The sequence below is a fragment of the Hemiscyllium ocellatum genome, chromosome 20, assembly GCF_020745735.1.
Source record: "Hemiscyllium ocellatum isolate sHemOce1 chromosome 20, sHemOce1.pat.X.cur, whole genome shotgun sequence".
NCBI classification, from domain to species: Eukaryota; Metazoa; Chordata; class Chondrichthyes; order Orectolobiformes; family Hemiscylliidae; genus Hemiscyllium; species Hemiscyllium ocellatum.
Window position 1 is genome coordinate 13,548,557 of NC_083420.1, and position 25,257 is coordinate 13,573,813.

Below are 25,257 nucleotides of genomic sequence, written 5' to 3' on the forward strand. Positions count from 1 at the left end.
TGGCTTTGAAATAAAGAGCTATTGTAAGTTTTTTTAAAAATCCAATGTGCGGCTTGCAGCTTAAAATAAAAATTTATTTAACTGTCTCCTCTTGAAAGTTGCCTTTTTGCAACTATTGGCTTGTCAGCGGATGTTACACTGCAGTCCCTTCATGTGTGATCTGGGAAACATGTTCTTGTCGTAGTTGCTTGACACTATAACGCCAAGTTCTGTCCACTCCATCCCCAACAGTGCGGCAAGGTTTCCAATTTGGGAAAGGGAATCGACCAGCAACAATCCAGGCATCTTCTGGAAGTTCAGATAACAACTTGACTTCGAGTAACGAAAGCTGTGTAGAACGAAGCGTGTTTTAATGTCTTTGATGGACTAATTTATTGTAGGACCAAGTAACTTAGTGTCATGCTAATTTTAATGTCCATAGGGCATGTCCAAGCATAAGGGTGGAAATTATTACAATGATATTTCATAGCCTGAATCACATCATGTACCTCTCCAAATAACCACTCACTTCAGAAAATTAAACTAACATTCAGAAAATTGAACAAGAGAGTTGTGATATCTAGTTAATGAAGTGGGATTGGGACAATTGTGTGAGAAAACATAACCTCATTAGAGAAATCCTCCTTAAAACCTGACAAAATGCCACAGCTAATTTCTGGTAAAGGCCAGTCTTATTTTGACAGCGCAATGGAGATGCTTTTCCTCTTTTAAATTCTAGAGGTACAGAATAGACTGCTTTTACTGTAAAACATACTGTGCTCGAAAGAGTTTGTTGACCTATGCTATGTTCAATAAACACAGAAATTGCTGTAGAAACTCAGCAGGTTTGGCAACATCTTTGTTCTGAAGCAGGGCCTCTGGACCTAGAAATGTGGACTCTGCTTTTTCTCCACAGATGCTGCCAGACCAGCTGAGTTTCACCAGCAATTTCTGTTTTTGCTTTAGATTACCAGCATCCGCAGTTCTTTGTTTTATTTTTGATGTTGAATAGTGTTGTCTTAATACTTCATAGAATCTGATGGGGTGTTATTCTTCTACCTATGAAAGACAAGAGGCAAAATCCTTCCAGCATCTGAACAACGCGGGTAATAGTGAGAAAATTGAACGCTTACAACGAGAATGAAAAATGTCAGGAAAAATGTCAGATTTTCTCTCTAATATTTTAACGGTTAGATGAGGATTTGGCTGGAGAGCAACAAGGGGCCTACTTGCAAGTATTAACACCTATTATTTCACAATCTTGCTTCATTTTTATGCAAGTTGCTATTCTCCCAGATACTGGTGAAAAATGAGACCGCACCAATTCCAGACGTGAAAGTCGGAGTTGTCATGTGGTGGCTGCAGCTTACTGGTGTCTTGTCAGGGCCTCTACCTCAGTCATCATTCCCCAATATCTCATGGCATAACCCATGGCAGTGGTTGCCTGCATCCTTCGTCATTGGCAAAGCAACAGCCTCAGCACAACATCTTGGCATAGCTCAGACAGATTTATTAAACGGTTTAGCACTTCAGTTGTGTAGTTTGGAGATCACCAACATCTTAAACTGCAACGCTGTTTCCAGGCCGCTGGGTGTGCAGGGACAGGCACTCCATCTCACTCTGGGCTTTTAACTTGTTTTCTTGGCACACTCATTTTGCACTTATTTGGACACAGCATCTCTGCCCTACCTTACCTCTTTGTGTGGACAGAAAGAATGACAGCTTGTCCTGCTTACCAGCAGTGAACAGTCAAGGGAGCAGTAATGTTGGTGGGCACCACTGTGGTACAACAATGTCACCCCTAAAGCATTTGCCAACAGCTTATGCAGCAAACACACCGACCATGCTTCACTGAAATATCTTAAAGAAACTAGTCCTCAGACCAATTAAGGGGCCTGTGGTCAATCAGGAAAGATGGTGAGGTGTCCTGCATTACTGAGTGAGTAGGATGGACAGAGGACAGGAAGGCTTTGTAGTTTGGGGGTTGGGTTGTGTTAGAAGTATTAAAGGAAAACGCTGCATACAAGAGCAACAGCAGTAGATTTGATGGGAACTGGGTGCAGCAGTGGGGTTAGAATCATGTGAGGTAATGGAGAGGAGATGGGTCACGTTCCCTGTGGAGTTTAGAAAGTCATACACCTTCTTACGGCATGACTGAGCATTCCTTCAGACTGTGGACTTTGCACTAACCTGCTGGCTATTTCAATCCAGGCTGGTAGTGTTGAAAATGGTGCATGACTGGGGTATAAATATGGTGCCTGTGGTGTGACTATCCTAACTCCCAGCACCAGTGAACACTTCCGCTACTGTTGACTGCAAAATTGCACACATGCAGCACAGTTGAGGTGGGGTGCAGACTCAATGAAGCAAGCCGGGGAGAATTATATGATAAAATATTGCCTGGGCTCATGGCTCAATGAAACTGTCTGAAACTGACACTTAGCTGAAATATGGGAACGTTCAGCCCAAGGAGTTATGTGCTGCACATGACATACCACAGCAATGCAGAGAACAGTGAAAAGTGTTCGCTGTTCAAATCTTGGTTATTTACCCTGATATTGGACAAATAAAGTTATATGGATTATTGGAGACAAGGGGTCTTCTTAGGGAGTGACCAGAGACAGTGAATTCAAAGAAATACCTAACATAAGAAACCAAACAATATAACATAGGTATATTCGGAGGTTGCAAGCAGAGATCCAAGATTGTAAAATTACTCAGAACACACTGATAAGCCAGGCTTATGGATTAATAAGAGAGAGATAAAGAGAGTGAAAATGAATCACCTACCACTTACCACACTAGGAGCTAGGAAAACCGTGACATTCGAGCAGTCTGACAAATCAACCTGAAATAACAATAAATCAATCTGTGTCATGAATATTTCACCAGTTCATTTCTGAGAGTCACATTAGAATAATTCCTAATTTACACAGAGGCCATGCATAGATTTTACATTGTTGTTTAAGTACATATGCAACAAATCTCTTAGTGGGTTTTGAGAATATTTGTAGCTCAGGTTGAGGTTCTGGATATAGGTTTGGTCACTGAGCTGGAAGATTCACATTCAGACATTTCGTCACCATACTGGGTAACATCTTCAGTGAGCCTTCGGATGAAGCATTGCTGATGATTCCTGCTTTCTATTTATATGTTTGGATTGCTTTAGATTGTTGATGTCATTTCCTGTGTTGATGTCATTTCCAATGGTGACACCATTTCCTGTTCTCTTTCTCAGAGGGTGGTAAATCGGGTCCAAGTCAATGTGTTTGTTGATGGAATTCCGGTTGGAATGCCATGCTTCTAGGAATTCTCGTGCGTGTCTCTGTTTGGCTTGTCCTAGGGATGGATGTGTTGCCCCAGTCGAAGTGGTGTCCTTCCTCATCTGTACGTAAGGATATTAGTGAGAGAAGGTCATGTTGTTTTGTGGCTAGTTGATGTTCATGTATCCTGGTGGCTAGTTTTCTGCCTGTTTGTCCAATGTAGTGTTTGTTATGGTCCTTGCATGTTAGTTTGTAAATGACATTTTAAAATACCGTGCAAGGACTGTAACAGACACCACATTGAACAAACAGGCAGAAAACTAGCCACCAGGATACATGAACATCAACTAGCCACAAAACGACATGACCCTCTCTCACTAATATCCTTACATACAGATGAGGAAGGACACCACTTCGACTGGGGCAACACATCCATCCTAGGACAAGCCAATCAGAGACACGCACGAGAATTCCTAGAAGCATGGTATTCCAATCAGAACTTGATCAACAAATACATTGACTTGGACACAAATTACCACCCCCTGAGAAAAAGAAGAGGAAATGACATCGCCACCGGAAATGACATCACCAATCCCAAGAAACCCAAACATATAAATAGAAAGCAGGAATCATCAGCAATGCTTCATCTGGAAGATCAGTGATGATGTTACCTGGTATGGTGCTGAAACGTCTGAACATGAACCTTCCAGCTCAGCGAGCAAACCTATACACAGCAACAATTCTCTACTTGAGGTTTTGGTTTCTGATAGTCTGTTCTTTGCCTGTAATTTTCCAATCTCGCAAAGTTCCCTCAGCAACATTCTACAGGTAACAAAGATGAACAAGATCTGTTCCAGGCTTGTACCAATGTTACTCAGTGACCAGAATGTGTAAAAGATTGGCCTTGGGTTCAAAAGGCTGAATGGTCAGCCCTGTTCTTACTTCCAAACAGCTCCCACAAATCAGCCTGGGATGCTTTATTATAATAATAGTGTTCCGTAAATGCATGATGTCAGGGTGCCAGTGTTGGACTGGGATGGACAAAGTCAGAGGTCACATGACACCAGGTTATAGTCCAACAGGTTTATTTGAAATCACAAGCTTTCAGAGCGATGCTCCTTCATCAGGTGAAGTGGAGGGAAGGGCACAGGCACAGACTAAATAGGCAGAGAGATAAAAGCAAGATGATCCCAAGTAATAAAGAGTGTCAAGAGAGAAGTACAAATAATGTGAGTAGAGGCTGAATAACAAGTTTTTCAGTGATCAAAAGTGTCCAATGGTGATCAAAAGTGTCAACAGCTGAATAACAAGTAAAGAGATGACCTCTGAACTGATTAATTAAGACAGAGAGATAATTACAAAAAAAGTTTTTGTTTTTTTTGTAATTATCTCTCTGCCTTAATTAATTGGTTCATAGGTCATTGCTTCACTTGTTATTCAGCTGTTGACATTTTACTCACACCATTTGGACACTTTCGATCACCTGCAAGGACTTGTTATTCAGCTTCTACTCACATTATTTGCAGTTATCTGCTGAAACTCTAAACTATTGGAATTATCTTGCTATTACCTCTCCAGCCATATATTCTGTGCCTATGCGCTTCCCTCCACTTCACCTGACGAAGGTGCAGTGCTCTGAAAGCTTGTGATTTCAAGTAAACGGTTGGGACTATAACCTGGTGTTGTGTGACTTCTGACCTTTTCATAAATGTAATTTGTTGTTGTATCACACCTAGGACTAGGGGTCACAGTTTAAGAATACAAGGTAGACCATGAGGAAAGATTTCTTCACCCAGAGGGCGCTGAGCCTGTGGAATTCTCTGCTAAAGAACGTGGTTGAGGCTAAAACATTGAATGTTTTCAAGGAGGAGTTAAATACAGTTCTTGTGGCTAAAGGAATCAAAGATACAGAAAGAAAGTGGGAACAGGGTATTGAGTCAGTTGAAAATGTGTTGCTGGTTAAAGCACAGCAGGTTAGGCAGCATCCAAGGAATAGGAAATTCGACGTTTCGGCATAAGCCCTTCATCAGGAATGAGGAGAGTGTGCCAAGCAGGCTAAGATAAAAGGTAGGGAGGAGGGACTTGGGGGAGGGGCGATGGAGATGTGATAGGTGGAAGGAGGTCAAGGTGAGGGTGATAGGCCAGAGTGGGGTGGGGGCGGAGAGGTCAGGAAGAAGATTGCAGGTTAGGAGGGCGGTGCTGAGTTGAGGGAACCGACTGAGACAACCGCCGCATCTGCTCCCAGGAGGACCAGTTCCAACACCGCACAGCCCAGATGGCCTCCTTCTTCAAGGACCGCAGACTCCCCCCAGACGTGATCGACGATGCCCTCCACCGCATTTCCTCCACTTCCCGCTCCTCCGCCCTTGAGCCCCGCTCCTCCAACCGCCACCAAGACAGAACCCCACTAGTTCTCACCTACCACCCCACCAACCTCCGTATACAACGTATCATCCGCCGTCATTTCCGCCACCTCCAAACGGACCCCACCACCAGGGATATATTTCCCTCCCCTCCCCTATCAGCGTTCCGCAAAGACCACTCCCTTCGTGACTCCCTCGTCAGGTCCACACCCCCCACCAACCCAACCTCCACTCCCGGCACCTTCCCCTGCAACCGCAGGAAATGTAAAACTTGCACCCACACCTCCACACTCACTTCCCTCCAAGGCCCCAAGGGATCCTTCCATATCCGCCACAAATTCACCTGCACCTCCACACACATCATCTATTGCATCCGCTGCACCCGATGTGGCCTCCGCTATATTGGGGAGACGGGCCACTTACTTGCGGAACGCTTCAGAGAACACCTCAGGGACGCCTGGACCAACCAACCCAACAACCCCGTGGCTCAACACTTTAACTCTCCCTCCCACTCCACCGAGGACATGCAGGTCCTTGGACTCCTCCATCGGCAGAACATAACAACACGACGGTTGGAGGAAGAGCGCCTCATCTTCCGCCTGGGAACCCTCCAACCAAAAGGGATGAACTCAGATTTCTCCAGTTTCCTCATTTCCCCTCCCCCCACCTTGTCTCAGTCGGTTCCCTCAACTCAGCACCGCCCTCCTAACCTGCAATCTTCTTCCTGACCTCTCTGCCCCCACCCCACTCTGGCCTATCACCCTCACCTTGACCTCCTTCCACCTATCACATCTCCATCGCCCCTCCCCCAAGTCCCTCCTCCCTACCTTTTATCTTAGCCTGCTTGGCACACTCTCCTCATTCCTGATGAAGGGCTTATGCCCGAAACGTCGAATTTCCTATTCCTTGGATGCTGCCTAACCTGCTGTGCTTTAACCAGCAATACATTTTCAACTGTGATCTCCAGCATCTGCAGACCTCATTTTTTACCCTATTGAGTCAGTTGATCAGCCATGATCATCTTGAATGGTGGAGCAGGGCTTGAAAGACCGAATGGCCTGCTCCTATGTTTTTATGTTGTGCTTTATACATATCCTCACTGCTTATCTGAGACTGATATCTTGCTGTGCAGCAAGTATGAATGGGAATCTATGTCAGACTCTGCACTAAAATATTAATCTGTCATGCAAGTGAACTGTTCTTTGCTTTTAACTACAGTGGGACAACTTTGTTCAAGTTGTAGACAATAATTTTCCATTGAAAATCTTCACTTGATCTATGTGATTTTTATATAGTGTCAGACCAAAAATTTTCCCAGTGTAAAGCTACAGCATTATTTCTTGGGAAAACATTTGCTCTATGCTATTACTTCCTCTTGTGTGGGACAATTAGATTGAGGAGTCTACTTATCAACAGCTGTTTACTTAATGAAGAACATAACTCCTTGATGCATGAAATTGTTTCTGAACCGCTGTAATGTTACTTGAGAACCGAATAGAGACTGTATTGGCATCCCTAAAGCTGGAAAATAATGGCTAGTCATCAGTTTGTGCTAACCATGTACATGCTTGTAGAAGCCTGTATTTTATTGGAATCTGATGGCCAAAATGAATTAGCATTTAAATGTGATTTTTAATGGATATAATTTCTCAAAAGGTACATATTAGAGATTGAGAAAGCTTATGAGCATCATCCAGTAATATAAAATAATGAAGCTTTTACCCCTACTTTAAATATTAATTCAAAATTAAGGCTTTCCTACCTTCCATAAGTCTTGTCTCACGTAAGAAACCTGACTGTAACAGCCAGCTCTCCAAGCGTAGAACTTTGACAGCCTGATGAGCCATGGATTTAATTCATAGCCAACTGCTGGATGGAAGCCACGTCTACTGGCTTCTAAAACCTGCAAAGTAACAGGGATTCTGCTACTTATTATCATAATGAAGAATCTGGTTTGCACGACTTTGAAAATGACAAAAAAAAATGGTGGTAATGCAACAATGAGAAAGAAGTTCTTGCTTCAATCTAATTCTGCACAACTGCAAACATTTTACCTGGTATCCTTCAGAATCTTCAACGTAAAAACAGACCGGTCAGCACAAGTGGTCACATATGCCTTCTCCCTACTATACTATTAACTCTCATATCATTGCAATGGGGGAATGGTTGATAGATTTGTCCTTTAAGTGAGGAAGGAGAGGTAAAGGCAAGGCAAAACCTCCATTGTTCCAGAGGACTATATGGATGCTTGCTCATTAGAGGGAGATGACTGGCAGTGGTTTAACCTGAGGGTCATCGTGTCTCAGGTGAGGGGAGAGGTTGAGTAGATGGGACCTCTATGGTAACCTCAGCTGGTGTGGGAACTGAAGCCACGTGTTGGCCTTAGTCTAGATGCCAACCAGCAGTTGAGGTTGAACAGTCCATCAACTTCACCAACATATTCCACCCCGACCTCAAATTCATCTGGACCTTCTTATGGACACCTCCCTCCCCTTCCTGGACCTCTCCATCTCCATCAATTGTGACCGCCCCAAAACTGACATCTTCTATAAATCTACAGCTACCTGGATTACACCTCCTCCCACATGCTATCCCTTATTCCCAATTCCTCTGCCTCACTGCATCTCCTCCCAGAAGGACCAGTTCCACCACAGAACACACTAGATGGCTGCCTCCTTTAAATATCGCAATTTCTCTTCCCTTGTGGTTGATGATGCCCTCCAGCGCATCTCATCCACTTGCTGCTCCTCTGCCCTTGAACCCCATCCCTCCAACTGCAACAAGAACAGAACCCCCCTGGTCCTCACCTTCCACCCCACCAACTTCCATATACATCGCATCATCCCCTACTATTTCGACCACCTACAAACGGACCCCACCCCTGTCTGCTTTCTGTAAAAACCATTCTGTCCGTTACTCTCTTGTCAGGTCCACAGAACCCACCAACCCACCCTCCCCTCCCGGCACCTTCCTCTGCCACTGCAGGAATAGCAAAACCTGCGCCCACACCTCCCCCCTTATCTCCGTCCAAGGCCCCAAAGGAGCCTTCCACATCCATCAGAGTTTTACCTGCACTTCCACACATGTCGCTTACTGTATCCATTGCTCCTGATGCAGTCTTCTCTACATTGGGGAGACAGGAAGCCTACTCACAGAGTGCTTCAGAGAACATCCCCAGGACACTCGCACCAACCAACCCTACTGCCCTGAGGCCGAACACTTCAACTCCCCCCTCCCACTCTGCCAAGGGCACACAGGTCCTGGGTCCCCTCCATCGCCACACCCTTACCACCCGATGCCTGGTTGGGACCCTCCAACCACAAGGCATCGATGTGGCTTTTACCAGTTTCCTCATTTCCCCTCCCCCCACCTTATCCCAGTTCCAACCTTCCAACTCAACTCCGCCCTCATGACCAGCCCGACCTGTCCATCTTCCTTCCCACCTATGTGCTCCACCCTCCTCTCTGACCTATCACCATTACCCCCACCTCCATTTACCAATTGTACTCTTAGCTACCTTCCCCCTAGCCCCACCCCTTCTCATTGATCTCTCCACCCCCTTAAGGCCATAAGACATAGGAGTGGAAGTAAGGCCATTCAGCCCATCGAGTCCACTCCGCCATTCAATCATGGCTGATGGGCATTTCAACTCCACTTACCAGCATTCTCCCCGTAGCCCTTAATTCCTTGTGACATCAAGAATTTATCAATCTCTGCCTTGAAGAATTTTAGCGTCCCGACCTCCACTGCACTCTGCGGCAATGAATTCCACAGGCCCACCACTCTCTGGCTGAAGAAATGTCTCCGCATTTCTGTTCTGAATTTACCCCCTCTAATTCTAAGGTTGTGTCCACGGGTCCTAGTCTCTTCGACTAACGGAAACAATTTCCTAGCGTCCATCCTTTCCAAGCCATGTATTATCTTGTAAGTTTCTATTAGATCTCCCCTTAATCTTCTAAACTCCAATGAATACAATCCCAGGATCTTCAGCCGTTCTTCAAATGTTAGACCTACCATTCCGGGGATCATCCGTGTGAATCTCCGCTGGACACGCTCCAGTGCCAGTATGTCCTTCCTGATGTGTGGGGGCCAAAACTGGACACAGTACTCCAAATGGGGCCTAACCAGAGCTTTATAAAGTCTCAGTAGCACAACGGTGCTTTTATGTTCCAACCCTCTTGAGATAAATGACAACATTACTTTCGCCTTCTTAATCACGGACTCAACCTACATGTTTACCTTTAGAGAATCCTCAACTAGCACTCCCAGATCCCTTTGTACTTTGGCTCACAGCCTTATTCCTGATGAAGTGCTTTTGCCTGACACATTGATTTTCCTGCCCTTTGGACGCTGGCTGACCACAGTCTTGAAGCTAACTGAACTAACTGACCTCCCAGTCCAAAGGCGGCGGTGGCAGGGCACCGGTGTGGGGGGGAGGGTGCGGACAGAGAGAGACAGAAAGAATACCTGTCATTGCTAATTTACCACTTCAAGTAGGGTGAATGCACAGTATGTTTGTCAACAACTTGAAGAGGACTAATTTACAGAGTAGTTGGGAAAGAGCTGGATGTGGAAGTTAAGCACAATACTAGCTTTAAAGAGTCAAAATGGGTTGAATGTCCTCCCTCCTGTAATATAATTTCTATGATCATTCAAGGTACTTTTTTGCAAAATCAAGATTTTTTTGCCGAGTGTTGCAGTATTTGACAGTGGTCATTAATGATGATTGTACACTACCAACTACACCAAAGTCACTCTATTCCCTACCTACACCTTCCTGAGCACCACTCTCTGACTGAAACATTAGAAAGGTAACCATCCACCACTCTCCTGTAACTAGAAACGACTCATTCTCTACTTAACTCCAATTCACCTAGCAAGAATCACAAAGTGGTAGGAAATGGGGTAGGAGAGGGTAATGGAGGCACTTCCTTTAGATGAAAAGGCAAAGAACAAAGCACTTTTACCTCAGTATGTATTCCCAGCTGGCCGAGTGTGCACCAAATTCTCTAGGCTAGAGAACTAGAACTACAGAAATAACTTGAGAACCAGATCATGTCTAAATGGGCAGCTGAACAGAAGAGCAATTTAAATGGGTGCACTGGGAAATAGATTCATGCCCAAAACAGTGAATCACATGGTATACTCAGACATGCTCAGATGGGAAGGCAATGGAAAGATTAGCCACAGTGTATTTATTAAGTTAAAAACTCCATGTAAGTTGCTGTTATTATTGTGCAGGACAATACTGGATAAAATCCACCCAAAACACAGAAAAACTACATAGTTACAGTATTAATATTCTAGCATTTTTACATACTGACAATAGGGAATGAGGCAGAGTCAACACAGAACTTATACTATAAATGTCAGAGCTTGGGGAGTAACAACTGAACCCAAATATTCTTCATGATTCTTTGAATATGGATTAGCATGCCACTTTCACTTGAGGAAGAGGGGAAGAAATTCAGTCCAGCCCACTCTCATGCACTCCCTGGGAAAGCTAAGGGAACTGTTTCAGAGCAGAATTACTAAAATTGAAAGTGTTGGGTAGTTTACCAGGTGGGAATGGTTTGTGGAAACGCAAAGAAAGAACAGCAAGAATTTCAACACTTGTAAACAATGTGGACAAGATAGTTAATCAGCTTCCAAAAAATGAGACCAATTATTAGGTTATTTCATCAATAACTTTTATAAGATTGGTCTTAGGTATGCACTGAAATCCAAGTTAAATTGGAGAAGTTGTTCACATTTTTGATTACAGAATATATTGCGTTTTAGTCCAACGATTTACGTACAATTCGGCCGTCTCCTGATCCCAAGTCCACCACTTTGCCAGACCGGCCTTCCAGTAAAGTCATCACGTTTTGCACCTGTTTGTGGCTTGCAGGTATGTAGGGTACCTGGTAAAAAGATATTCATCTCTTCATTGTGTCCAGCTGGCTTTCGTCGAAATTCACTTACCCAAACCAATTCTAAAAACCTGACAAACCATTTTTTCTGATTCAGTTGTTACAAATTCAACAGTACAATAACCTCCATTTTTCAGACTAATAGTAACTCCTGATCATTCTTGTTGTCCGATCAGGAGCAATTTGAATTGTCCTTCATTCATGTCCCAATGACTGGTAGATCACAGCAAACTGAACTCCCCTTTGATTGTTCTCATTAGTACCTAACCAGTCTGTGCTTTCAAAACTCAAGAGTACAGTGTCCAACATTAGAAATGACTCTATGATTGGCATTTGGATGGGTATATGAATAGGAAGGGCTAGGAGGGATATAGACCAGGTGATGGCAGGTGGGACTAGGTTTGGGATATCTGGTCGGCATGGACGAGTTGGACCGAAGGGTCTGTTTCCATGCTGTGCATCTCTATGACTCTATGACACTCTCTTAGCAATTATCACTGTGCAAAAGATTATACTAACAACTAATTTGAGCTTATCAATTTGATCTTGCAATGTGGCTCATCTGTGCATACTAGGAACGGCATATATTCATACACAGGGCCTGCCTTTTGCAAAACATTGTGGTTTATCAACTAAACAAAGGTTGGGTGACATTCTTTTCCCGCTGTGTCCTTCATGGCAATTCTTTAACTAATCAGAGTCAACTTGTCTAGCTTGAATTTAAAAATTTCGCAGTTAACTGCTCCATGGTGCATTTACCATGGCAACAGCTCCATGAGGCAGAGACCACTTGCCAAAAGAACTCTGCATTTGCAGAATGAATTGCTGCTCCCTTTCTGCCTTGATTATTCCTGTGATTCTGTCCTGACCAGTGTAAGAAGGAAAGCTTCAACAGCATGTTGTTTCTTCTTAGCAATATCAGAAATTTCCTGCTTACTGGTATAAATTAGGTCACACTTACGGACAACATTCTCAGTTCAAGATTGTTGAGAGAAACTGGAAGAGTCATAGAATAATACATCACAGACACAGGCCATTTGTCCCGCCCATTTGCGACCTCTTTCAAACAGCAATTGAGTTGAACCCACTCCCATACTCTTGTTCCCACTATCATACATAGAACAGTACAGTACAGGCCCTTCGGCCCTTGTAACAGCTAGTAGGGTATTCCAAATCCTAGCAACCTATTGTGTATAAGAGTTTATTTTGTGGCTCAGTGGTTAGCATTGCTGCCTCACAGCACCAGGGACTTGAGTTCAATTCCACCGTCCGGTGACTGTTTGTGTGGGGTTTGCACATTCTCCCTGTGTCTGTGTCAGTTTTGTCCATGTGCTCCGGTTTACCCCCACAGTCTAAAAATGTGCAGGTTAGGTGGATTGGCCATGCTAAAGTGTCCACTGTCCAGGGGTGTGCAGGCTAGGTGCATTAGCCATGGGTAATGTTGGATTACAGGAAGAGGGTAGAGGGTTAGATCAGGTCTGAGTTGAATGCTCTTTGAGGGTCAGTGTGGACTCAATGGGCTGAACAACCTGCTTCCATATTGTAGGGGATCTAAGGTAAGGTCTATGATCCCTAATTGCCCTCTCTGACCCAGATCTTCCTGAAATCCTATTGTTTCTGAGTGTATTTGGAGCTGAGATCTGACCCAAAGACCTTTATCTGAAAATAAATCTAATAACAGTTTTATGATTTGGGGATGGTTGCTTGTGGACCTACTGAAAAAGTGGTGCTTCTTTGTTTAGATCCTTTTATCTGAAGATACTGATCTAGTACTCAAAACAATGAAAGGAACTTAGATATACAGGTGCAAGGAGTACAGATGATGTGACACTTCAAATGAACATTTCAGCAAGCTGACAGTATTAGCAGTTGGTTAACCAGAGAAATTTACTACACACTCATTTTATATGGTTATCTTAAGTCAAGCTATCCGATCTGCCTTGTGTACATCTAATGCATTTTGTAGAAAGTTGTGTTTTCCATACCTGTAATCTTAGAGGGACCCTTCTGAAACCAGGCATCAGTATTCCTGCCCATACTACATATGCAGTTAATCCTGTGCATCCAGCGATCTGAAGTAAACCCCAACCGCCAACCGACTGCTTCCTGAGTTCAGCCTCCCCTTCACTGTCATCCTGGTCCATTCCTAGAAACACAAAATGACTGTAAGAATTTCGTCGTGTCCATGTACTGAAATAATTCTCATACAAGGAAATCTAACAATCAAGTGTTAGCAATCCTAGTAATGTGGAAAAGGTTAGTATTAAAGCCTCGTGAATCATTGAAGGCTGTTCAGTCCATCTGCTCAGTACTTCCTCGCTTGCTTTAGTTTCCAGGCATTTCCTTTACTTTGGTCATGTCAGCATCATAGAAGATATTGATATCCCACCCAATATTTATGGATTGGGTTAGCAACATGATAATGACCAGTCTTTGTCTCGAGGGATAGATATTGTACAGAAGACCAAGGATAACTCCCTTGCACTTCTTTGAAATAGTGTCTGGAATTTTTATATCATTCCGAGCAGGGAGATGGGATCTCAGTTTAATGTCTCATGTGAAAGGCAGCACCTCTAATAGTGTGGTGGAATTCCTGGATTGGAATGAAAGTCTTGACTTTTATGTTCAATCCCAGGAATGAACATAAATCCTGAACATTGAGAGGCAATAATGTCAGCGACTATGCAATAGCTCCATCTGGAAGGTTCTTCATCATGACAACTCAGGAATGAAAAGCTTAACATATGGGAAACGTTTGAGGACTCTGGGTCTATACTCGATGGAGTTTAGAAGGATGAGTGAGGATCTAATTGAAACATACGAAATACTGAATGGCCTGGACAGAGATGTTAGGAAGATGTTTCCATTGGTAGGAAAGACTAGGACCTGAGGGCACAGTTTGAGAGGAAAAGGAGATAAGGAGAAACTTCTTCAGCCAGAGAGTGGTGAATCTATGCAATTTATTGCCAGGTCTTTGAGTTTATTTAAGACTGAGAGATAGGTTCTTGAGTATTAAGGGGGTCAAAGGTTATGGAGAGAAACTTATCAGCCATGATTGAATGGCAAAGCAGGCTTGATGGGTTGAATGACCTAATTTCCGCTCCTATGTCTTATAATAACATTCCTGAATAGGGTGATTAGTGAGCGGCACGGTGGCTAGCACTGCTGCCTCATAGCGCCAGAGACCCGGGTTCAATTCCCGCCTCAGGTGACTGACTGTGCGGAGTTTGCACATTCTCCCCGTGTCTGCGTGGGTTTCCTCCGGGTGCTCCGGTTTCCTCCCATAGTCCAAAGATGTGCAGGTCAGGTGAATTGGCCAAGCTAAATTGCCCGTAGTGTTAGGTGAAGGGGTAAATGTAGGGGAATGGGTGGGTTGCGCTTCAGCGGGTCGGTGTGGATTTGTTGGGCCGAAGGGCCTGTTTCCACACTGTAAGTAATCTAATCTAAAAAATATCTTACAGTTTCAAAAAAAATGTAATTAATGTACACATTCATAAAAGGTAACCTTTTTCCCTCCTATTGCTGCCCATTTTCCCTTATGGGCATTAATTTCATGCCATGTTTCAATGATGATCAGTTAGCCACCTAAATCAGTGATGAGCTACCTAGTACAGGGCAAAAGGTTAAACCCCAGCTTCGTCGTCTAAACATGTGATCCATACATTCCCTTAAAGCCTCACAGAAACAAGCATGTTTCATTATTCAGTCTTGTGGGGGGCCTTTTAAATTACTTTCAGCCATATTTTCATTCTTGCTAAACTTGTAAAATAGACTCAACATTTGTTGAACAAATTTTTTTGGATAGGACATAAACAGTCTGCTTATTGCATAGATGTAAAAGGTCCCGTGGCCCTATTCAAAGTAGAAGTTACCCCCAGTGTGCTGGCCAATACTTAATCCTCAACAAACATTACAAAAAAAACAGTTGTTTGGCGATTATAACTTTTTTGTTTGAGAGAGCATGCGCTGTGCAAACTATCAGTAAGTATATTTCAAAAGTACTTTATTGGCTGTGAAATGCAATGGGACATCCTGGAGTTGTAAATTATGTTATACAAATGCAGGTCTCTTGCTTTCTAGTTACATCAAGGTAAGAAGAAGAATACATTAACGCTGTACATGTCAAATTTAAAATCAAAGCATCAAGGTTACTGGTTAGTATACAATAGTAAAACCAGGAACTTGCAAAAATTGGGATAGAAAACATCAAAGTGAACATTCCAAACTGAAGTTAACCATGAAAATATTTTGGATCAGACAAAACTCCCTACAGGGTGACCAATTCTTATGCTAGGAAAGGGAATTTCCACTGGAGAAGAGGGAAAGGTTGGAGGGTTGTGGTAAGCATAATGGCAGGGGATGGGTGCAAATCTTACAACTTATGGGCTAAATTTATCATCTCTCTCGATGTGCAGACCCACTCAAAGCACTCGGTTAAGACCTCCAGGTTCAATCCTGGAGACAAGGGACACAGTCAAAAAAAGAGAGAATCGCTTCAAGTATAGGACAATCAACTAAGTTTGATACCCACTCTAGGAGAATATAAATCTGCCCCATTAACAGGTGATAGAGGGAAAAACAACTTAGAACAACCAATTAAGACACACCTTAGTGGAAGATGGGACTTGAACTCAAACCTTTTAATCCAGAGGCAGGGGCATTAATCTTGTAACACAAAACCTTTAATTTTTAAAACTCACCATCTATCACAGCTGGATGTAAAACCATGTATGCACAATGAGTCTAGAGTCATGAATAACTAGGCCAGTGACGTTACCACTATACCACCTCCTTGCTGGATACTTTAAATTAACATATTCAGACATGTTATGGAGCAAGGAGGGTTTGGACTAGGTGCCTCTGTTTCATGAGTAAGGACACGAGAATTTTAATTAACCAGTTCAGATGTGCCATGACATACCTTTGGAGCAAGTGGGACTTGAAAATCCAGGTCTTCTACCCTACAGATAGGGCACTACCTCAACACCACAAATACCTTTAGCCATTAAAATCTGATTGAAGATTTGTAGCTCGGGTATCCGTTGTTGTGGTTCTGCTCGCCGAGCTGGAAGTTTTTGCTGCAAACGTTTCGTTCCCTGGCTAGGGAACATCAACAGTGCTGTTGGAGCCTCGTGTGAAGCGCTGCTTTGATGTTTCTTCCGGTATTTATATTGGTTTGTTCTTGCCGCTTCCGGGTGTCAGTTTCAGCTGCAGTGATTTGTATGTGGGGTCCAGGTCGATGTGTCTGTTGATGGATGTTCTTGCCGTTTCCGGGTGTCAGTTTCAGCTGTAGTGGTTTGTATATGGTGTCCAGGTCAATGTGTCTGTTGATGGAGTTTGGGGATGAATGCCATGCTTCTAGGAATTCTCTGGCTGTTCTCTGTCTGGCTTGTCCTATGATAGTGGTGTTTTCCCAGTCAAATTCATGTTGCTGGTTGTCTGAGTGTATGGCTACTAGAGATAGCTGGTCGTGTCGTTTTGTGGCTAGCTGATGTTCATGGATGCGGATTGTTAGCTGTCTTCCTGTTTGTCCTATATAGTGTTTTGTGCAGTCCTTGCATGGTATTTTGTAAACTACGTTAGTTTGGCTCATGCTGGGTATTGGGTCCTTTGTTCTAGTGAGTTGTTGTCTGAGCCAACATCCACGCTCAGACAACAACTCACTAGAACAAAGGACCCAATACCCAGCATGAGCCAAACTAACGTAGTTTACAAAATACCATGCAAGGACTGCACAAAACACTATATAGGACAAACAGGAAGACAGCTAACAATCCGCATCCATGAACATCAGCTAGCCACAAAACGACACGACCAGCTATCTCTAGTAGCCATACACTCAGACAACCAGCAACATGAATTTGACTGGGAAAACACCACTATCATAGGACAAGCCAGACAGAGAACAGCCAGAGAATTCCTAGAAGCATGGCATTCATCCCCAAACTCCATCAACAGATACATCGACCTGGACACCATATACAAACCACTACAGCTGAAACTGACACCCGGAAACGGCAAGAACATCCATCAACAGACACATCGACCTGGACCCCACATACAAATCACTGCAGCTGAAACTGACACCCGAAAGCGGCAAGAACAAACCAATATAAATACCGGAAGGAACATCAAAGCAGCGCTTCACATGAGGCTCCAACAGCACTGATGATGTTCCCTAGCCAGGGAACGAAACGTTTGCAGCAAAAACTTCCAGCTCGGCGAGCAGAACCACAACAACCTTTAGCCATCTCCCCACTATTGTAAATCCCGTTTAAATCAATCTGTTCAGACTCTGGGCAGGGGGGACTTGAGCTCAGAACTTAAGGACCAGAAGCAGGGACATTATTCCTGGAGCACAAAACCCTTCATTATTTTACAAAACTGACCTCCTTCCATGATGGGATGTAATACCAGATCCCCCAGAATGTGAGCAATTTGTCTAGTGATTTCAGCATATCCACACTCTCACAAACCCTGTTTAAAATCAACGTGTTTGGACATGTTACCCTGAGAAATAGAATTAGCCTTTATTGTCATACTTGATGAGTATAATGAAAAGTTTATATGTCTTCACTTACAGCACCATCTTTGTTGGAGAGAAGGTTGAGAGGTGACTTAATTGAGACATAAGATAATCAGAGGGTTTGAGAGTGTGGACAGTGAGAGCCTTTTTCCTAGGATAGTGATGGCTAGTCCATGCATAGCTTTAAACTGAGGGGTGACAGATATACCACAGATGTTAGAAAGTAGTAGGGGCATGGAACTGCCTGCAACGGTAGTAGACTCACCAACTTTATGGGCATTTAAATGGTTATTGGATAGACATATATGGAATACAGTAGATTGGTTCCACAGGTCAGTACATCGAGAGCCGAAGGGCCCGTATGAGGCACCTAGGTACAGCTTCTTTAGTTACAATATCTTAGAAAATGGAGAAGTAAAATGTTCAGCATTACAGAGATAGACGTTCAGAACCACAGTCTTCCAACCCAGATCAAGCTGGTTTGGATGCGGGAGGCCAGAGTCAATGGACTTGGAGCTGGAAAAGCACAGCAGGTCAGACAGTATCCAAGAGGCAAGAAAGTCAATGTTTCGGGCCAAAACGGTTCTTCAGGACTAAGTTAAAAATCTCACAACACAAGGTTACGTTCCAACAGGTTTATTTGGAAGCACTAGCTTTTGGAGCGCTGCTCCTTCATCAGGTGGTTGTGGTGTGTAAGATTGTAAGACATGGACTATAACCTGGTGGTGTGTGATGATGCTGCCTAACCTGCTGTGCTTTGACCAGCAACACATTTTCAGTTGTGATCTCCAGCATCTGCAGACCTCATTTTTTACTCGAAGATTTTTAAACACAGTCCAGCAAGTTTATTTGGTCGTACACTCTGAAAGCTAGTGCTTCCAAATAAACCTGTTGGACTATAACCTGGTGTTGGGTGATGATTTTTAAACTTTGTCCACCCTGGTTCGTCAGGACGTTGCCCTTGCTGCTCCTGGGTTGCTGTCTGGTCTGCTGCGCTTCTCCAGCTCCACGTTGACTGACCTCGACCCAACTGGGCACCGAGGTAGAGGAGGTGCAGGTTCAGGTTCCACCCGGCCCAGGTGGACCTGCCCCCCCGCCTTTCCCCCCAGGGGTGGGTGGGTGCCGCCTTTCCCCCCCAGGGGCGGGTGGGTGCCGCCTTTCCCCCCCAGGGGTGCCGCCTTTCCCCCCAGGGGTGGGTGGGTGCCACCTTTCCCCCCCAGGGGTGGGTGGGTGCCGCCTTTCCCCCCCAGGGGTGCCACCTTTCCCCCCCAGGGGTGGGTGGGTGCCACCTTTCCCCCCCAGGGGTGGGTGGGTGCCGCCTTTCCCCCCCAGGGGTGGGTGGGTGCCGCCTTTCCCCCCCAGGGGTGCCACCTTTCCCCCCCAGGGGTGGGTGGGTGCCGCCTTTCCCCCCCAGGGGTGGGTGGGTGCCGCCTTTCCCCCCCAGGGGCGGGTGGGTGGGTGCCGCCTTTCCCCTCCAGGGGCGGGTGGGTGCCGCCTTTCCCCTCCAGGGGCGGGTGGGTGCCGCCTTTCCCCTCCAGGGGTGGGTGGGTGCCGCCTTTCCCCTCCAGGGGCGGGTGGGTGCCGCCTTTCCCCCCCAGGGGTGGGTGGGTGCCGCCTTTCCCCCCAGGGGCGGGTGGGTGCCGCCTTTCCCCCCCAGGGGCGGGTGGGTGCCGCCTTTCCCCCCAGGGGCGGGTGGGTGCCGCCTTTCCCCCCCAGGGGCGGGTGGGTGCCGCCTTTCCCCCCAGGGGTGGGTGGGTGCCGCCTTTCCCCCCCAGGGGCGGGTGGGTGCCGCCTTTCCCCCCAGGGGCGGGTGGGTGGGTGCCGCCTTTCCCCCCCAGGGGCGGGTGGGTGCCGCCTTTCCCCCCAGGGGTGGGTGGGTGCCGCCTTTCCCCCCCCAGGGGTGGGTGGGTGCCGCCTTTCCCCCCCAGGGGTGGGATGAACCAGATACTGACTGCGGCTGAAACAGAAACAAACTCGGTGGTAATTTAAAAGTGAGCGGGAAAGACGCGGCGGCAGCTCCAGGCTTTTAGATCAGCGCCGACCCCCTCCCCACTCCCCAAACATCTGACTTCCAGAACCTTCTCCAGGCCCCGTTGGAACCTCACGCCGTTTCCTCCGCCATGTTGTCCCGCGAACCTCTTTGCCCCACCCCCAACTTCACAAGCACCGGATCGGACCGATTACCTCGACGGAACGGGAGAAAAAAGGTGTCGCTGCCAAACCGTTCCCCTCAAATCCGGGGCCCCGCTCTTTAGTTCCGCCCCACCCCACGCCGTGTCCTTTAGTTCCGCCCTTCCCCCACCGTGTTCCAGAAGGTTCCAGGCGCCGGCACGGAGTTGACCGTTGGCGGCTCCGCTGCTCTTCTCCTGATCGCTCAATCCCCTGAGAGACAGCGTGATAAAATGTAATCATTCACCCCTTTGTTACTTGGAATTGAAATATAAAAAATAAAGAATGACAGTTGTGGCGAGTTGCCCCCCCGGGTGTTGTTGGCGGGTAAATGTCGCCCGGACGGATCTTGTGGAATTGGACAGAAAAAAAAACACCATGGAGATAATTTACTGTAAAACGGTGACCTCTTCGGCTGGAATATCTCACTGAGCCCCACAGAGGCCCGTGTGCCTTTATAAACCCAAAGGAAAGATCTTGCATTTACATAGCACCTTCAACAACCTCAGCCTTCACTATTCCTGAAGTGACTCGTAACTCACAGCCGATTTATTCACAACCAGGCACCAGGCACACAAACAGACTTGACCAGGTCATATGTGGTGTACATTTGAATATAATGCAGTTTTTTTTTAAAAAAACACAGAACTGCAGATGCTGGAAATTAGAAACAAAATGAGAAGTTAATGGAGAAGCTCAGCAGGTCAGGCAGTATCTGTGGAGCTGAAAATGTGTTGCTGGTTAAAGCACAGCAGGTTAGGCAGCATCTCAGGAATAGGGAATTCGACGTTTCGAGCATAAGCCCTTCATCTTTCCTGATGAAGGGCTTATGCTCGAAACGTCGAATTCTCTATTCCTGAGATGCTGCCTGACCTGCTGTGCTTTAACCAGCAACACATTTTCAGCTGTGATCTCCAGCATCTGCAGACCTCATTTTTTACTCGAAGTATCTGTGGAGAGAAAGCAGAGTTGATGTTTCGGGTTCAGCTACCCTACTTCAGAATGACTATCTGTATTGGATAAATATTGGTCTGCACACTGGGAAGGACGGTGATGCTCTTATACATGGTGTGCCGTGGAGTTGTTCACAAAGACCTGAGACAAGGACAGATTTCTGACAGTGTAGCGCTCCTTGACTATTGCATGTGCTCATGCCTGGAGTGAGCGACTTAAAGCACAGCTTTTCTGCAGTTTTTTTAACAGTCTGCAGCTAAACACCTACAGTGTTGCAGGATTAAGTGCCCATGTATCAGCATTTCTGATTTGAAAGCAGTTCCCCTGAGGTAGTTACAACATATAGCTTATCTCTTGGCTGATAAATCATGTTTCATTTCATGTTAGATCATTGCTTCTCAAACATTCGCTGGTTTTGACACCATTTCTAGGCATGAAAATTGTTGTGACCCTTCTGAAAATGTAATTGAGGCTGCTGTGACCAAATGGGCCTATTGGTGTGGGAACTCAGTTTACATAATGTGGTCAGAGTAAAAAATGAGGTCTGCAGATGCTGGAGATCACAGCTGCAAATGTGTTGCTGGTCAAAGCACAGCAGGTCAGGCAGCATCTCAGGAATAGAGAATTCGACGTTTTGAGCATAAGCCCTTCATCAGGAATAAGAGAGAGAGCCAAGCAGGCTAAGATAAAAGGTAGGGAGGAGGGACTTGGGGGAGGGGCGATGGAGGTGGGATAGGTGGAAGGAGGTCAAGGTGAGGGTGATAGGCCGGAGTGGGGTGGGGGCGGAGAGGTCAGGAAGAAGATTGCAGGTTAGGAGGGCGGTGCTGAGTTGAGGGAACCGACTGAGACAAGGTGGGGGGAAGGGAAATGAGGAAACTGGAGAAATCTGAATTCATACCTTGTGGTTGGAGGGTTCCCAGGCGGAAGATGAGGCGCTCATCCTCCAGCCGTCGTGTTGTTGTGTTCTGCCGGTGGAGGAGTCCAAGGACCTGCATGTTCTCGGTGGAGTGGGAGGGAGAGTTAAAGTGTTGAGCCACGGGGTGATTGGGTTGGTTGGTTCGGGCGGCCCAGAGGTGTTCTCTGAAGCGTTCCGCAAGTAAGCGGCCTGTCTCACCAATATAGAGGAGGCCACATCGGGTGCAGCGGATGCAATAGATGATGTGTGTGGAGGTACAGGTGAACTTGTGGCGGATATGGAAGGATCCCTTGGGGCCTTGGAGGGAAGTGAGTGTGGAGGTGTGGGCGCAAGTTTTACATTTCCTGCGGTTGCAGGGGAAGGTGCCGGGAGTGGAGGTTGGGTTGGTGGGGGGTGTGGATCTGACGTGGTCAGAGCTCAATGGTAGCCATTACTGCCTTAGAGATTGTAATAGCAAATTGTCAGCTCATGACCCTACTTGAACTCCCTACCCACACTTTGCGAAATCCTGTGTTAGATTGCAGGTTTTACACCAATCGTTGTATAACTTCACTGCAAACTAATGAGATTCTTGTGTCACTCTTTCTTGTTCATATTTACGGTGTTGGCTGGGACTTGATTAAGATTGTGGATTCAAGTCTCACTGTAAGGTGCTCAAAAATCAAGGCTAGCAAAACAGGGCTGAGGAAACCACTAATAAAGTACTGTTAGAATGTACTGTCTCTTGTCTGAATTGACCCTGAGGCCTATTTACCTGATGTAAAAGATCGATGGCACCACCTCCAGGAAAATTATTTCTGGTGTTTCTGGCTAATTTTTAATTTAGTTTCTTTATTACCCAGTTTAAATTAAGAAAGACTTTAATTTTGAACATAACCGTATTTCTTTACATTTGTGCTTATTCTGTGAAGGTAATGCTTAATTTTTAACTCTGTTTCTCTTACTACTTTGCAGCTAAGATTTTTTTTTAAACCTAGGTAACTTTGTACCTAAGATGGCACCTTGTGTGGTGATATTTTACACTTCTCACTGTTTTCCTGTACTTGAGTACACATGACAATAAAATCTAAATCTAAACAAGACCTATACTTATCTCTCAATCAACATTGCAAAAACACAAATTACATGGTCATTATCACACTATTGTTTTGCTGAGCACAAATATGATGCTGTGTTTCCTACATTACAACAGAGACTTTTTTCAGTCTTTCACACTCCATACATGTCACAGGCTAAGTGAGCCTGTTTTCCTTTTTCATGGAATTTGGATGTCAATGGCAAGGCCAGCATTTATCTCCCAACCCTACTTGTCCTTGAATTGAGTGACCTTCAAGACCATTTCGTACCGTAGTTAAGGGTCAGCCACGTTGGTGTCATTGAGGAGTCACAAGTAGGCCAGACCAGGAAAGGATGGCAGATTTTCCTCCCTATAGGATTTAGTGAACAACATGAATTTTTAAACAATAAAATCAATGAAGATTTTCCAGGGACTGGCTTTATAGCAAGATGTGTTAATAGCATCAAGTGTCGTAGTGAGATGTGAACCCATGTCTCCAGTGGACTAGCCTGACTTCTGGATTTCAAGTCCATTGAAATTTCAGCTCTGCCCCCATCACCTTTTTGGATGAGCTGCAGTTGAGGTGATGTGGATATAGTTAGGAAGCAAATTACAGGATTTTGACCCAACGAACGAGCAGTGGCATAAAAGTTCCAAGTCAGGATGATGTGCGGTTGGGAGGGGAACTTGCAGTTGATGGGTTCCTGTTTTTGAAAATGCTGTTAGAGGAGCCTTGGCAAGTCACTACAGTCCATCTTGTGGTTGGTACACACTGTGTGTTGGTGGTAGATGGGGTAAATCTGCTCAAAGAATTGTGCTGTGCTTTAACCAGCAACACATTTTCAGCTCTGATCTCCAGCATCTGCAGACCTCACTTTTTACTCAAATCTAAGCACTACCACAGTTAGGTGAGAGTGTGGAGGTAATAAACAAAAAGGAATAGCAACTGTTGTCAGGGAGCTATTGCTCAGGAATCTGCACCTCTGTACGCGTGGGTTCAAGTGGCTGTCAGAGGGGAGGACCGTGGTTGCGAGGGTGACCAGGGTCAGGGATGTGGTGGGGGTCTGGGCTGGACCTGCCACAGGATATAGCGAGCAGGGCAGCGGTAAACGTCCAGTTCATGGCCACTACCATTTGGCACCTTAAAATGGCGGTGCTCGGACCCGACATAGTGCACCAGTTGGAGGATCGTCAGGTGTGTGGTGGAATCCCATCTGTGTTTACCCCTGCCTGGACAGAATTTCACATTGGCCACAAGGTCCCGTACTTTCCCTGGAGCCTGTGACCCACAACCTGAGCCACCTCCCGGAATTTTAGTTTTGTCCCCCCTCAGTGATGTAACGTGGTGGGCCCTTTATCAACTGCTGCTGCACACCATCCACCTCTTTTTCCCTCTTCATCTGCCTGGACATGCCACCAAACACCAGGAATCCCCAGTGGAGGGCTCTCTACGTAGGAATCCTCCCCCTTTCTCTCGGGGATCTGGGGTGGAGCTTGCTGCACGCAGTGATCCCCTCCAACCGCAGATTGCCGTGGTTCATGGAGTCCCAGCCCAACTGCTTGGTCCATGGATTTCACAGCACCACAGGACATGTGTGTATGTGGTGTGGATGTTTGCACTCCCTTTTTAGTTTTCTAGAGAACCTTCTCTGCTTTTGGCTGCACTTCAGCCCCATGCTCCTGATGTTTGGGCACTCCGTGCGGAAGGTGGAGGGTAGGTCAAGAATCTCCTTGTGGGTCTGCTCCTGGGTCTGGCCAAACTGGCCATTAACAGGTCCAGGGAGGGGGTCATTATGGCCGATTGCCTGCCCCTCTTCCGTGGTTGAGCCTGGGTGTCCCTGGAGAAGGGGTATGTGGTGTCTCCCAATACCTTTTGAAGTTTTCAGAGAGAGATGGACACTGCAATGAGTGGAGTGCTTTATTTTCTCCCTCCAACTCTATTTTGATTTAATCCCTGCCCTCCCCTTCACTTTTTTGATCACACCTTCTTTGATGAGAAGGGCACTCTAGTGTTTCCTTTCTTCCTGGTGGTGGAAATTGAATAAAAATTTGTACACCTGTTGTTTTTCCACTGACTCACACCTGCACGCACACACACACATACATCAAAGGAGCTGG

At 45.7% G+C, this 25,257-nt stretch overlaps 1 protein-coding gene across 2 annotated transcripts; it reads right to left on the bottom strand.

Moving 5' to 3' along the window:
* Nucleotides 1-53: 53 nt before the first annotated feature.
* On the bottom strand, nt 54-20,190 carry antkmt (adenine nucleotide translocase lysine methyltransferase). Of its 2 annotated transcripts, none has more exons than XM_060840153.1 (6): nt 20,122-20,190; nt 13,503-13,663; nt 11,404-11,508; nt 7,368-7,508; nt 2,777-2,827; nt 54-328 (listed from the first exon to the last, which is right to left on the bottom strand). In XM_060840153.1, the coding sequence occupies exons 2-6, from the start codon at nt 13,659-13,661 to the stop codon at nt 134-136; spliced, it is 651 nt and encodes a 216-aa protein (XP_060696136.1). In that variant the 5' UTR covers nt 13,662-13,663; nt 20,122-20,190; the 3' UTR covers nt 54-133. The 2 variants fall into 2 exon arrangements, with proteins under 2 accessions (XP_060696136.1, XP_060696138.1); XM_060840155.1 differs by having other exon boundaries at nt 241-328; nt 2,770-2,827.
* Between the last annotated feature and the right edge of the window lie 5,067 nt (nt 20,191-25,257).